General features: G+C 40.6%; 1 protein-coding gene across 1 annotated transcript in view; it reads left to right on the top strand.

Annotated features, from left to right (window-relative positions):
- LAMA4 (laminin subunit alpha 4) overlaps nt 1-15,737 on the top strand; it is a 76,416-nt gene that overhangs the window by 34,899 nt on the left and 25,780 nt on the right. The window contains exons 7-16 of the mRNA XM_033143629.1: nt 441-592; nt 3,067-3,177; nt 6,899-7,010; nt 8,125-8,292; nt 9,130-9,323; nt 10,338-10,454; nt 10,861-11,009; nt 12,419-12,560; nt 13,665-13,761; nt 15,117-15,230. Coding sequence (XP_032999520.1) covers nt 441-592; nt 3,067-3,177; nt 6,899-7,010; nt 8,125-8,292; nt 9,130-9,323; nt 10,338-10,454; nt 10,861-11,009; nt 12,419-12,560; nt 13,665-13,761; nt 15,117-15,230 — 1,356 coding nt within the window. The remainder of the gene's footprint in view (nt 1-440; nt 593-3,066; nt 3,178-6,898; nt 7,011-8,124; nt 8,293-9,129; nt 9,324-10,337; nt 10,455-10,860; nt 11,010-12,418; nt 12,561-13,664; nt 13,762-15,116; nt 15,231-15,737) is intronic.

Below are 15,737 nucleotides of genomic sequence, written 5' to 3'. Positions count from 1 at the left end.
TATAATATAAAAAGTGTGTCTATGGAATCACTCCTTAATAGCTCAAATTGTTTCTTTTGCAGAAAACCTGCTTAGGGACCAAACCATTTTCCTCTTCTTCTGGTATAGTGGACAGTTTCTATATTATGCTAAATCTTGATATTTATTTGGCTAGAGTTGTGAGAACGTGGCAGATTACAATGGGTACTGCCTTTCTAAATGCAAAACAATATTGCTATATGGGATTACAAGTTAGGAGATCTTGACAACATAATGTTATCCTTATTTGTAGCTTTTCTCTCATCCTCTTGGAACTGTCTTTTCTAATTTCAATTTTATCTTCACAACTGGGAAAGCTAATAGAAACTTCCTTTTTCCAAGAGAAATCAGTGGATTTCAAAATTCCAGCAGGAATGAATTCCCCATTCAGCTGCCCATATTTCATTTCATTTCATTGCCAGGCTGTGACAAATGCATTTGGGATTTGACTGATGATATCGGCTTGGCAGTTCGGTCCATTGACGAAAGCAAAGCAACCCTGCAGAGCATCTCCACCGGGGTTGCTGTTCACAGACACTTGAATGACCTCAACTCCACTACTTATGTGCTGAAGGTACCAGTTATACCTTATTTGGTTGTGTCTCTGCTTTTCCTTCAGCATTAATATGCTGCAGAAAGGTCAGAGTCAAAGTAGATGTGGTGCAATTAAAAACAGCCATAGAGGGACACCTCAAATCAAGACTGAGGAAGGAAGTTAATCCTTCCACCTGCTGGCATGTTCCTATTTTAAATTGACATTCCCTTAAGCTATGGCTGCCATGTCTAGGGACAGGGGTGCAGGGACAGACCCTCCAAGTGTCCCTATTTTCCAGGGACAGTCTGGATTTACAGGTGTCCCAGTTTCTGATTTGATCCCAGAATGTCCTGCTTTTCCTTAGGATGTCCCTATTTCCATCAGAAAAAAATGTTGGAGGGTATGGAGTTATGCGACCCCTGAGCCATCTGAAGGCAGCCCTGTATAGGAAGTTTTGTAATGTTTTATTATGTTTATATATATGTTGGAAGCTGCTCAGAGTGACTGAGGCATCCCAGTCAGATGGACGGGGTATCAGTAGTAAAATTATTATTATGGAATAGGATGTCCCTATTTTCACCAGAGAAATGTTGGAGAGTATGCAGGGATACAGACATAAATACGGGTACGGGTTGTGCACCCTGATTGAAATGCATCTAAGGCCTGAGTCTTGTTCTCAGATGCATGTCCATTACTCTGTGCCTCAGGCCGAGCCCACCCATGAGGCAGGTGAAGCCACGGGTGGCAGAAGCTCCTGAGGCAGCAGTGGCATCAACACCCTGACTGTCCCGCAGCCTCTGCCAGTGGCAGAGGAGTGGCACTGGAAATCAGTGCTGATGCCAGTGCCGCTTGTCCACTGCTGACAGAGGTAGTGGGGCAACACTTCCCATTCACCACAGGCGGCAAAATGGGACACTGTGGCCCTGCCATGCCTGCAACATGATACTTTACACATGTGAACAGGCCATCCCAGAGCTATCACCACTATTTTTCCATGCAGTCAGTTCTCACATTCTGTTTTCAGTCATGAAGTGTTTGAATAATTAAGTGTTATAAACTCAGATGGTAGTCATGTGCGTGAGTGAATTGGTCTGTGAGGTATAGTGGTTGGAGACAGCTGAGGTATGTTAATCCCCATTTAGCCATGATGCTCATTGGGCAAACTTTTGTCAGGTATTCTCTTTTATCACAACCTGATTTTCTGGATTATTGTGAGGGTATAAGTAAGTGAAATACAACGTATGCCTGCTTGGAATGCCCTCTTGGGAGAAATCTGGGATAAAATGTTACTATAGAGCAGCATAGGCTGCTGTAGTACTCTGTGCAAAAAGAAAGAAGACAAGAAGATAATGAATTGGAACTAAGAACACAGGAGCCGACAGGATCAGGCCAACGGCTCATCTCGTCCAGCTTGCTTTTCTCGCTTTATTGTCTGTGGGAAACATGCAAGCAGCACCTGAGCACAACAGCACTTTCCACACCTGTGTTTTCCAGTGACTGTTATTTGGAAGCATTACCTGCTGCAGTACCTATGAGGAAAAAGGTAGAACAAGGTGGGGGGGACTGTAAATGAGAGAGGGGGATTACCTCCCTTAAATACCGTATATAAAAGAGGTTCATAGGCAAGATGGTAGGTGCGTGTGAAGGTTAGCTCTCACCACATCCTTCTCACTCTTAGCACCCAGTGTTCCCTTGATTGACAGCCAGACCATGCATATCTGAGGGCCTTGACCAAGGCTAAAAGGTGTTCTTATTATCTCTGGAATGCCCTATTGCCTTTTGGTACCTTCCAAAGCACATTTTCCATCAGAGCAGGAATACCGTTGTTTTCCCTCACATCTAAGAACAGAAAAAGGGGCAGTGGACCTAAAGTATAAGAAGCTATACAGTTTAGTGATCAGTTTTTTAAAAAAAAAAATCCTGCAACCCAATGGTAAGAATAGCAAGTTCAAATTCATGCTTAAATTTGGGGGTTGTGTTCTGTTTGTGTGCTGCTCCCCGCAGCAGACAAGAGCAGTGCACACACACAAGGTAGCAACGTGTTGAACTTTAGTAACTCTGTACCCATGCTCCCATACCCCATAACAACAAAAAGCGTCAGGCCCCCTGGCCACTTTGCACTGGGATGGTATGCAGAGTGGCATGTACGGTATGGAAAGAACAAACAAGTCCAGACCAGGAATGTGAATCCTCCCTCAGACAATAGGACAAATTCCCTGGGAATCTGTGCAATTGTCCTCAATGGACATTTTTAATAAAGCACTAAACAAACATCTGTCAGTGATGATTTAGAACTAGTAACTCCAGTCTCACTGCAGTAGGTCAGCCTAGCTGCCCCATGAGGTCCTTCCAGTACTGTGATTCTATGACATTCACTAAGTACTTCATCAGTGTGTTATTTTAATGATGCTCATTTTAAAAAAATTAGGGAAATTGGCTTTCACCTGTACTGAATGAAGATGCTTCGTTAGAAACAACTCAACCAACCCTTGTGTTTTGTTTTGCTTTATTAGGAAGAATTGTCAGAAAAGGATAACCATTCTGTACAGAGGAAGAGCCAGCTTGATAATGCTACGAATGAAATGACAGAGCTGCTGAAGGAAATCGACTCACTTGATGAAAAGGTTTGCTTGCCATTCTGTGGTTTCATTTCCTTTGATGAAAAGGCATGTTATAAAGCTTGTTAATTCTATGGAACTAGTTACAGGTGGGTAGCCATGTTGGTCTGCCATAGTCGAAACAAAATAAATAAAAAATCCTTCCAGTAGCACCTTAGAGACCAACTAAGCTTGTTATTGGTATGAGCTTTCATGTGCATGCACACTTCTTCAGATTCTATGGAAGTTATTGTGAACTTCATTGGGTAGTAAGGTGGATTAATGCTACATGTATAGATAGACCTGAGTGACAAGGGTTAACAAATTCCACAGGGGCAGCCATATTCATCTCTTACAGCAAAAAAGGCAGAATCCTGTGGCATCTTTAGGTCTCACAAATTTTATTATGGCATAAGCTTTCATGGAACCCATTTACATCAGATGCATTGAGTGTTATCCCCAGTAATCAGGTATTTTTAACATATATATTTTTAGTTTCAGACACAAAAAAAATGCAATATAAAACCACACTGTATTCAGAACTCAAAAACATGACTCCCTGCCCCAGCATCCAATGACCCTCGCGTCACCCCTTCCCCAGAGAGCTTCATGTCATCATCAGCACATCAAAAGCATATTCCTAGTACTTGGTTAACAGCAGGAACAGACAAGTAATGTAAATGGCAAAACTGTTCAGGTTGTGGTTATGTGTGAACTGGATGCATAAAATACAGTCTGTGACAATTGTGTTTTTTCACATTTATGATCAAATAGGTCGCATCAGATACAGATACAGAGTTAGTTAATTCCACTGGAGATCTCTGACCATTCCCCCTTTTTCTTGTGTAAATGGGGATGAAGCATTTCTGATTGAAAACTGTGAAAGGAGCATTTTGGGAATGGGTAGGAAATTTCCTATTGCCCTGCTGCCGGGCCACCAAATAGTATTTAATGATTCCCACACTGGTGCAATCTACCCTTATGAGTCCTAGGAGCTCGATGAATTACTAAAGAGTTATTTAATTCTGCATAACACAAAACACGGTTTTTTAAAAATGTGTGTGCATGGGGAGGCAATGAGGGAGGGGAGAAATGTACACACGAAGAAAAAAGTTTGGCATAACAGTATGAGTTTGCCCCCCAAAACCTACATAAAATATATCTTAATGTGGGGCTCCATTTATGAGGGGCCATGCTTCAGTTGCAGAACATATACCAGTACTTTACATCAGATGTGGTGAACTGGTGGCTCTCCAGAAGTTGTTGAACTCCAAGTCCCATCAGCCCCAACCAGCATGGCCAATGATCACCTGAAGGGCCACAGCTTTCTTCTGCATTACATGCATAAGGTCCCAGTTTCAACCTCTGACATGATCAGTTAAAAAGTTTTGATGGACTCCTGTTTGAACCCTGGAAATTTGCTGCCCCTCAGACTAGGACAGAGCTAGGTGAATAAGTAGCATAAGGCAAGTAGCATAAGGTGAACCTGACATAAGGCAGCTTCCTACCCATCCTGCTTGTCTATTTACTTGGTGCTACTTCCCCCCCCCCCAATGGAAATATGGCATGCCTACTTCAAATTCTAATTTAAACTGATTACAGTAATCAAGATAAATGACATTCAGTTGCTTTTCTTTCTCTTTTGGATATTTCAAGCTATGGGTGTTGTGCATGGAAGTTTTCATAGCATTTCCATTAGCACAATAATATGCTTCGAAGTCTTCCCTGAGCTTGTCAATTATCAGCAGTAATCGTTTACACAGTAAGTAGCAGGCGCTTAAATAAGGACCACAATTTCCTGGTAGGCATGAGCTAATCAGGCATCTTTTGTGGATCACTAAGGGTCAGTATGAGTGGAATTATATTTGTGGTGCAAAAGCCACAACAATACAGCTCCTACTTGGAGAACCTGCTGCTCTCCAGATAGTCTTGGGCTCTAATTCCCATCAGCCAACATCAGGAATGTTTTCATTTGCAGTCTAGTAACATATGAAGGTTCACAAGTTCCCCAATCCTGTTGTACTTGTTAGATCACATCAGAAGTTCTCAATCATATAGTCTCTGTGGTAGAGCTGAAGAACCATCCCACTGAAGGCCTGCATACTCTTCATCAAAGACTGTACACACACACACACACACACACACCGCTACTCTTCACTCATATCACATTCTCACATACACACCACATATGCCACAAATTCAATTATAAATGCATGCAGCACAGCTAGAAAGATTTTGCCTATGGTCTGGAAGCTCTCCATCCCTAGACTATGGGGTAGCTGTTGAAATAAAAACAATACATGTTACATGCAATGACACACACATACCTTTATTATTATTTTGTTGTACTGGCTGTGCCTAACACATTGGAAAAGAAGCTTTTCTTTCCTGTATTCTGTATTTCTCATTATAGCAAATACTTTAGTGTATAGTGCTGTTGATTGGTGTAATATTTATTTATTTATTTATTTATTTATTTATTTATTTATTTATTTATTTTCCCCAGCTATACTGTTCCTGTAAATTTCTTTTTTGAAACAGGATACCCATTTTGATAATTCTATTAAAAGAATATATTTTTAAAAATTTAAAAAAAGCTCTTCTAAGTAGAGTATGGCTGGAAATTCCAAGGTCTAAAATAAGCCTGGGCAATCTGTGGCCCCCTACCTAATTTCATGAGGCAAATAGTCTGATTTCATCAGAGTGGCAAGGAGGGAAAAATCAAAGGGAAATAGGATTGCAGAGAGAGAAAGAGAGAGAAGGGAATTGCAGAAAGAGCAAGAAAGGGGGGCTGCCCCACTCCCTCTGACTCTGAACATGTCCACTGCCAGTATATGGCCTCTGACAGACCACTTCTGAGGGAATGCAGCCCTTGGCATAAAAAAGCCCTCTAAGAGCAGGTTCCCATAAGCACAGCACTAACAGGAAGAAATTCAGGTCTTCGATCCTACACCAACAAATGTGTTTTAACTGTACATTTCAGTATCAGGAGAGGACACAAGGGAGAAGATTAATTCACATGATTTGAGGAAGTGGCTATGTGATTTTAGACTCGTGTTTTTTTCCCAACTGGTTGAAAGCGCCACCTGGTGCTTCAGCAAGCAAAGCACTGATTTGCAAAAGAAGGTGACACACTGAGTCATGCTATATGACAAAACTAGACGCTACGTGCCATGCAGACGTGTGTATGGTTTTATTTTTAAAGCCTAATGACTTAAAATCAAATCAAAATTAACATGAGAAGGGGAATGGAGAACAATTTTTTTCTGTTCACCATTTTTCTAATCTACTTTTCCACACACACATACATCTCCTCCTTTTCCAAATTGCCTCCTTCAGAACCTGCTTATTAAAAAGACCGCCAAGATAATGTTGTGTATGTAGTTGCCAAATATTTTGTGCAGAAAATTTGCTCAGATATAAATCCCACTATATTCAATGGGACTACTTCTTCCTAGGGAAGTTTGCATAAGGATCAGCTTCAGCTTCAGAGTTGGAGCAGATAAGTGACAGTCTGAGTGCAGCAAATGACACTGAAATGTGGAGCAGGTTTCCAAAGGCTGCATTGTAAATACCAAGCACCTAATGAGATGCAGCTCTTTTCTTCCAACATTGCCAAATATCATTTATACGCTCAACAGACCTTCCTGCACTCATAAGACAGATTTTGCTTACACTAGTCAGACCTGCACATGCCTGGAGATTGAAAAAGAAAATCTAATATTGCAACTGCATGGTTTATTCATAGGGTAATCAAGAATCGAGCAAAGGCCAATTGATACAGAAGGAAACCATGAAGAGCATTGACCGTGCTGCTGTTCTTGTGGAGGCACTTGGAAATATGATAGATAATATCCAAGGTAAATCTGTGTTTTGTCTTGGTTCATCTAAATGGCGAGAACAAAATGGCGGGACTGCCAATGGGCAAAAGTAATCACAGGAGCATTACAAGTGTGGGAGAAGTAACTAGGCTTTCTTGTACCATCCCAATACATTTTTGTGCTGAGAGAAGGGAAATAACTGTGCAAGCTACACATTGGTCTCACAGTTGCTCCTACCAGCTGTGCGGATGAGTGTTGGATGAAGTTTCCTGTGTGTATTGAAACAATACATTCAATTTCCTGTGTAAGAGCAGTGATAATGTGGCTACAGTGAGGGTGTAGCAGGAAGTGAAAAAGGTTCCCTGTGCTGATGCCAATCAGCAGTCCACCAGAATGTTGTGGTTTGTTACTTTCAAACATGGGGGGAAATGCCCAAGTCCTGTCTAGACAACTCTTAGCAAACTTAAGTATTTTGACTGAGATCATTATGTCTGTGTAGCCATCAAAATACCAGTTGTTGGTTTCTCCCACCCCACCCCAACTTTTATTATTACTTTATCTGAATACAAACAGGAGAACTAGCTCTGAGATTCTGAAAGAATAGCACAGTCATTTTGGGCTGAAAAAGAATTTAGATAGAGCTGTTTTCCATTTGTAACCAAATACAACAGACTTTGAATTATTAAATCTTCCTGCTGCCTGGGATTTATAAAACTGCTATTTATTCATACTAGCTTATTGATCAAGAGAGATAGCATAAAAGTAGCCCCCTGAAATCATTGCAACTTTGTACAAAAGAGGCACAAGTTCCATGCCACTGGTGTATCGTGAGATGTTTGCTACTAACTACAAATTCTGCATAATCAAATGTTCTTATAAATGCAGATTTGCAATTCTAGAAAATGAGTTGTTACCAACAAATTATTTTTGCAGCTGGCCACAAGGCTGTTTCTACAATATAGAGAAAGAGAACCACGTGGGCACAAGAGTTGGGTACCCTGAAGGACCTCAGGGAGAAAGGAACTATAAACATACCAATAAAGATATGAAGCATTCAGGGTCTTGTCAGACACCCAAGATTCAAGGGGGCTTGTGTAGTTAGTTGATCAACCACAATTCATTATTGCTATATCTGCCTGGGGTTTGTTCACAGAAGTCAGCAGCAAGGTGGAATACTATGGCATTGAACATGACCTGAGGCCTGAGGATATCATTCAGAAGCTGAAGGCAGCAGAAGAGATGGTGAAGGACATCAAACTTCGCAAGCCATTCACTATTCAGATACCACTTGCATATGAAGAATCTGATGCAGCACAAGAGTGTGAGTTTTCCTTCTGTCAAGATAGTGTAACGTGGCATTGGAAAAGTGCAGTTGCATATTGAAATACATACAGATCTTTATGAGTGTCAGCCACAATGGCACCAATTAATTCAAAATCATGGGCAATTCATATAAAAGAGTACAGTCGTACCTTGGATCCCAAATGCCCTGGAACTCGGATGTTTTGGCTCCCAAACGCCACAAACCCAGAAGAGATTGTTCCGGTTTCCAAGCATTCTTTTGGAACCTGAACGTCCAACAGAACTTCTGCGGCTTCTGATTAGTTGCAGGAGCTTCAAAATTCATAGTTTTCTGAATTTTGTATTGCAATTCTCCAGCCATGTAATGTGTACAATAATGTAAAGTGCATATAAAAGCATATATTCATCAAAATAATAGATAAAAAATGCATTCTATTGGGGGGAATGTTCTGCAGAAATGTGTACATTAGGCAAAATTGCATCCAGAATATAGTTTATTAGGATACATTTGCCCTGAAATGCTAAAAAAATAGTAATTGCAAACAGATATGGAAATGTGAAAAACTGAACTGAAATGAGGAAATGAAAGAAATTGGCAACAGTTTGTCCATCCTTAACCATGTGTGGCTAGACTTGCTGCAGAAACCAAGAATAAGGCCATTCACAATGACCGCTCAGAAGGAAAAACGCCCAATCCCTGAGCCAAGGTCTCCCTACATCTGAATCTTAATAAAGTTGTGGCCAATTTTAATCCCATAGCACATTGTCTTGTGTCATTATTCTGCTCAGGGGTCGCCTAGGGTTTGGGGGACTCCGCCTGTCCACGCAATGGGTAACCAGCTTTATCTTCTCTTAGTGCTAAAAGAAGTGGAAAAGTGGAGACAGACTTACAATGAAACCAGATCTCTGATACCTGTCGTTTTGGACCAGCTTGGGGATTACAACACCAAGCTTGCAGATTTGCAGGAGGCCCTGGACCAGGCTGTTGGTGACATTAAGAAAGCAGAAGCTAGAAATAAAGAAAGCACCGCCACGTTCCGAAGGCAGGAGGTACCATGCAGTATATTGTACTGTGAATCTGTGAAGAACATTCCCCTCCTCCTGCCCTGATTAGAACAGTGGAAAGACAGGGTGGTTGAGCAATACCTAAAACTGTGATTTCAGGAACTGTTTCCTTCCCCAACATGATTCCAATATCTGCTCCAGAGGTTGGAGGAAAGCACAGAGCAGATTTAAGGGTCACGCAGGGGGCATGTGGACAGAGGGGAGGGAGGGGAAGTACAGCTAGAAGTCCTTGCACTGGTGGAACTGTTTAGCTGGATGCTGCCCTTTGTGTTTTGTTGCTGACATGTTTGGCTGCAGAAAAGATCATACACAAAATGGGTTTCTCTTGATATGAATTGTGATTAGCCCAGTACAAAGCCCTCGCTATAAATGTGCACATTTATGCACTTCTTTGTCCTGGTCTTTGAAAATTGAAGAACAGATTTTGGAATATTTCCTGTAAGGTGTTGTAAGGTATCATTTTTTTATTGTGTTTTCACATGATGTAACCTGCCCTGGGACTTTCTGGTTAAGGGCGGGTAAGTAAAACTACTATTGCTACTTCTGTACTACAATGAGGCCAGTAACAACTCAGGAAAATACACCATCTACCTTTCTTCCCAATCCACTGCTTTTTTCAATCTGCTTTTTCTATATTTCAGATCTTTTCTCAGAAATTGCCTAAGATATATTAACTGTTTCAAGTCTTGTGTCAGAAAGTCGTGTGTGTCGCTGTTGGCAGCATTACTGAATGACTAAAAACAGACTGCGAAAAAGTGACCTGCCACAATAGGGGTCAATTAAACTAGCTATTATCTACTCTCTTTTAAAATTCCATTTTTCTTAATTCAGAACCTCCTAATAACTTCAGCTTCCAACTTTTAATTGGATGACAGAAGTTCAGCAGTGCATTTTTAGAATAGATCAAGGCAACTAACCCAAAAGAACATAATAAATGTATCCAACATTTCTGGGAGCTTATTCATTCATTCATTCATTCATTCATCTATTTTCTCACAGAAGCAACAAGAAGTGGTGGAGGCACAGATTAACAGTGTCAACAGTACCCTGCTGCAGGCAAGAGATATTTTAGATGTGCCTCAGCAACTCAACTTGGAACTGAGCGAGGCAATCAAGGTAACTTCCTTGTGAATCACACATTCCTCACTGACCTTAATCAGAGTTAAGGCGTTGCATCAGCACCAGCGTTTCCCATGGTTAGCACCAATGCTTTTTTTCTTTAAAAATGCTTAGGGGTACTCTCATTTTCCTACTCATATTGAAATACTGCCCCTCAATGAGGCCAAAATTAGATTCACAAAATGTTTAGGGGTATGTGGGGATGATGGTGCTGTGCAAATGAACTGCCAAAGCCCATCCAATGCTCCTTCTAGTACATTTGTACCATGCCAACCTCCCTACCACCATACCTCTTTCCCTCCTGGTAAGTATTAACAACACACCTGGTGGGGAAATAGTATCAGTTTCTAGAAATATTAACCTTGAATTACTTTTCCCCCACTGTGTACTCTCATTTGAACAGAATGCATCAGGGTTCTATGCAGAAATAGATGGAGCTAAAATACAGCTACAGGACAAACTGGCCAACCTCTCAAGGTTTGATGGTGATTTGGTGCAAAGGGCCATGGAATATGCACAAGAGCTTGGTGTTCTTGCAGATCAGCTAGACAGGTAAACTGTCATCAGTTAATATATCATATATTAATATATCATATTAACTGTGCTCTATAAATCAAACAGATGGGCACAATTCAGCCAGTAGCCTGGTTTGCAAATCACATTAAGCCAAACCAGGGCTTCATATGACTCCACAGGTATGTAGGCTCCCAGAGAGGAATTTGCTGCCATTTTGCTCCTCCTTTGTCATATTGCTCCTGGTGTGCTGTCTCCAGGACTTGTCCTAGGTTTTACAGCTTGTGGTTTGTCCATGAGTCCAGGTCTTAACAACATGCTAAGCCAAATGGCTTAGCTCAGTGTGGTGCAGCAGCAAAATGACTAGGGAGAAGCAGCTATTGTCTCTTCTCCCAAACCTTGTGTGTTCACGCTAAGCCATGGTTTGCCTGACTGTGATGTGTGAACTAGGACAATGTGAAGTGCATTTCAGCCTTATGGAACAGAATTAAATGTGTGGTTTACTCTCCCATTGAAAACAATGGAACTTAAAAGTACTTTGCTTTAGCTGGATTGTGTCCAATGTCCATAAAAGGATTGGCTGGTTGGGAGGAAAGTAGAATATAGCAATAATTGTACTTCACATTATAGTCTTTTCACCACTGTGCTATGTATACCAGCTCTCAACATAGGGTCCAACTAGATGCTCAAATCCGCCATTGTACAGTATTTTTCTTTCCTTCAAAGCAGCTGTTTAGAAATAGTCATCACACAGTTTTCAGTGAATATCCATTTCACTTTCCAAACCATAAAAAGTCCAATTCTTTTCTAAAGTGAGTTTGCTGTGCTACAACAACAGAGTCTTTTAATCCACTTTAACTGTGCAGACGTAAAGTTCCAGTGTGCGCATGAATCCCTTCTGCAAAATCATGACAGTCTGGAGGCAGGTTTTGTATTTTTATTACAAATAATGGGTTTCAAAAAGTTAGGCATATCTCCAATCCCTGTTCATGGACAGATTCAGCAGCAGCTCTACAATTGATACTGCAGCTGACTTGTGCAATGGTGACAGCTGAGCTGCTGGTGAGATCTGTACTCACCTTTTAGCATGTGCATGTGTCATTACTGTGAACAAAATAAGTGCACAAAATCACTGTCTCTCAATTACCTGATTCAGCTCTGGCAAATACTTACCTGTTTTCACCTGCAAGTACAGTGGTACCTCAGGTTACAGGCTCTGCTAACCCGGAAGTAGTATTGCGGGTTAAGAACTTTGCCCCAGGATGAGAACAGAAATTGCGTGGCGGCGGCAGCGGGAGGCCCCATTAGCTAAAGTGGTACCTCAGGTTAAGAACGGTTTCAGGTTAAGAACGGACCTCTGGAACGAATTAAGTTTGTAACCAGAGGTACCACTGTAATTCAGATTATTATTATTGTTGTTGTTGTTGTTATTTTCTCCTTTGCTGTAGGACCTTGCATGGTGTTGATACAAACGGATTAGTCCAAAAAGCATTAAATGCTTCCAATGTTCATGAAAATATCATTAATCACATTAATGAAGCTGAACAAATCTCTACCTTGGCATTAAATACTACAGAGCGGGTCAGTGATGTAAGTAGCAACATTATAAACCCTGATCTATGCTCCGTGACCCTTGTAACGTTAGGATGAAGCAATATTTCTAGCACCTGCTGAAAACTCTTTTATAAAAAAATTTCACATGTAATGTCTAATTGTTAGGCTGCACACAAAACACACTGGAAATCACGTGAATGTTATTTTCCATAAGCATTGCCCAGTTCACCCAATGAGGGGAAATACATTTCAGTGGCAGTCTCTGGTATATTTCATTTTGGAGCCATTTTCTAATTTTTACTGCAACAATTCCATAATTTCTGCATACTTGCAAAAGTTACAATAGGCTAGATTCAGAGCACCCATGAGTGGAACCTGGGTTGCAGGATGCCTTTGCTGGGCAAAGTGGAGTTAGAGACTTTTTGCCAATTTGCCTTCCAGCCCCTTTAAAAGTAAAGTAAAGGGCTAAAGCACATGTCGCATTCAAGCTCCCAATGTAAATTTTCTTTAGTAAAATCAGCTGTATGGGCCGCCTGATTTGGAGAGGGCTGTGTCTAAGGGGAAGGGTTGAGTCTGACGCACCTCCTCCGAATTCAGATCACTTACTTTAAACTGCTATTAGACATGGGACTCAGCTATACGACTGCAAATAAAAAGTTTAAATGTGTCGTGAATTGCAATATATAAAAGTGACACTAGATGGCTATGCTAAATTCAATGTATTTTTCAAAACTTTTTTTAAAGCATTTTAATAACTTTTTTTATATGTGTGTAGATTCCACCATGGCTATGGGCTTAATAGAAATTTGTGCTTCATAACCTTCCACTATGTGTTGAAGAAATTACGAGAGAGAGAGAGAGAGAAAATGAGGGGAGGGGGCTTTTTGGTTGTGGCTCTCTGCTTGTGGAGATACATGTAATATCTCTCTACTGAAATGAAACCCTTTTTTATTTCAAATTGCGTTTTATTTTAACTGCTCCTTTTTTAGTGTCATTTTAAAATGTTTGGGTTGGGTCATAGTTTTGACATAAGCTGCCTTTAGGGGAGGGGTTGCTCTGAAAAGGTGGCATAGAAATCCTTAACATGGAAAGAAATAAATGAGGCTTTATTCTGACTCTCTTTCTAAAATTAATTTGTAGGCTGTTGTTGGAATTGGCACCCAGATCACTTACCATAAAGAAGAAAGCAAAAAAGTTCTCAATCAAGCCAGTGATCAGGAACAGACGGCACATACTAGTAAATATAATCCTTTCTCTTGATTTGGACACTTCTCTGGAACTATAATAGCTCTGCATATGGAAAGGGAGCATCATGAAGAATGAAAAATGTTGACAGGGGAGAATTAATCATTATATCACACTGAGAATTCTGTAATTCAAAAGCTTGTCTATTTTCAGTAGAACAGAAGCTGGTCTAATAAAGACTCATTACTTTATCCATTTCGTATCTCTTATTCTCTGGGACCTGCACTGCAACAAATGTCTGTATGATTACCAGGCCATATAGAAGATTTACAGGATGCTAGTACTTCTTTTTCTGAAACTTAAAACTATGGAAATTACTGCTTTTAATCTGTCAGAAGCAAATGCTTTTCACATTTGTGGTGCATTATTTTTCTAATGTAAATGTACTGTCACCTAGCTCAAGAGAATACCATCTGCCAAATTCTTTTTAAGAGGTCCCTGAACACAATTCAGTATTCCATCAGGAATTGTTGCTGGGCATTGACAAGGAGACTATTGAGAAAGCCAGACTACCTAAATGTGTGTCATTAAATATTTCCTAATTAAATAGTGCCATGATTAGCACCGGTTATACATACGGTGGAGTGCCTTTTTGATAAAATTAATACTAAGACAAGGTGTAGGCTGTTTACAATGATAAGCCACAGTGAGCATTGAGCTTGCATGCTTCCGCATCCTATTCTGGAATTTCCACAAGAAAGAGTTTAGAAACTTTGCCAACTTTTAAGACTAACTACAGCTTGTGGTGACATCCAAATTTAGGCAAACTGTGGTTTGCCAGCTCCTGCCCACCTAGTAGTTTGAAAGCACGTCAAAAGTGCAAGTAGACAAATAGGTACTGCTCCGGCGGCAAGGTAAACGGTGTTTCTGTGCGCTGCTCTTGTTCGCCAGAAGCGGCTTTGTCATGCTGGCCACATGACCCGGAAGCTGTACGCCGGCTCCCTCAGCCAGTAACGCAAGATGAGCGCCACAACCCCAGAGTCGGACACAACTGGACCTAGTGGTCAGGGGTCCCTTTACCTTTACAGCTTGTGGTGACATCCAAATTTAGGCAAACTGTGGTTAGTCATGAACTGTGGTTAATTGGAAAAAGCTGACTTCAAACCATGGTTTATGAACCTCACTTGTTTTCACATATATAGCACTAAAACTGTGATTAATCTAAAATGAAAGCAGAAGCATTTGATCTCATTGTCAAAGCTGCAGTGGAAGAGGGGAGGAAGGAAACCACATGAGGCTTATTGCAGTTCATCCTGATAACATGATTTAGCACATGTGTGAACTGGGTGTTCTTTGAGTCCTCCATAGTGGTAAAACTGTTCCTTACATTTTATTTCTCCTTTACAGATTATTTAGCTGTTGCTGACGCAGGTCACCGTGTTAATGGAACTGTTGCCAGGAAGAATAATTGGAAAAGCTATTTGCTGAAAGTCATTTCAAAAATACAGATGTCAGAACAAGGTCAGGAGATAAATACTGAAAAAATTAATCTTGTGAAACTGATTGAAAAAGAAATTTATACTAGAAATCCCCTTAGTGATTATGTCAGGAAGGATTCAAATCAAATCCTACTTTTGCTGATTTTGAATCGCAAAATTGCCTTCAGATTTGTTGTGTTTGTTGGGTCTTCTCCATAAAGGTAATTGTTAATTCTGTTTACAATTAAATTTGGCAATCTCTGCAATGTTCAAAAGTATAAGCATGTTGCAAGGCTGCCAAGTTACTTAGATACTAAAATACATTTTAGTGCCCATGCAGAAATACCTCTGAATGCCTAAATAGCAAATAGTTGGCATAAGTTATTTAGAACAAACTGAAAATCACATACAACATAGCGAAACATCTCTGTCCATCCTTACTCGCACCTCTGTCTTCAGTGTGTATGTGTGTCTGCAAGGGGAGACAGAGTTGTGTCCTATGGTAGCTTTGCCATAATAGAAAGTATAGAAAAATAGGAAGTTGCCTTGA

This window comes from Lacerta agilis, chromosome 3, assembly GCF_009819535.1.
Source record: "Lacerta agilis isolate rLacAgi1 chromosome 3, rLacAgi1.pri, whole genome shotgun sequence".
In the NCBI taxonomy this organism is placed as follows: domain Eukaryota; kingdom Metazoa; phylum Chordata; class Lepidosauria; order Squamata; family Lacertidae; genus Lacerta; species Lacerta agilis.
Note: the sequence above shows the minus strand (reverse complement) of the source record. Positions and strands in the feature narration are given on the sequence as shown.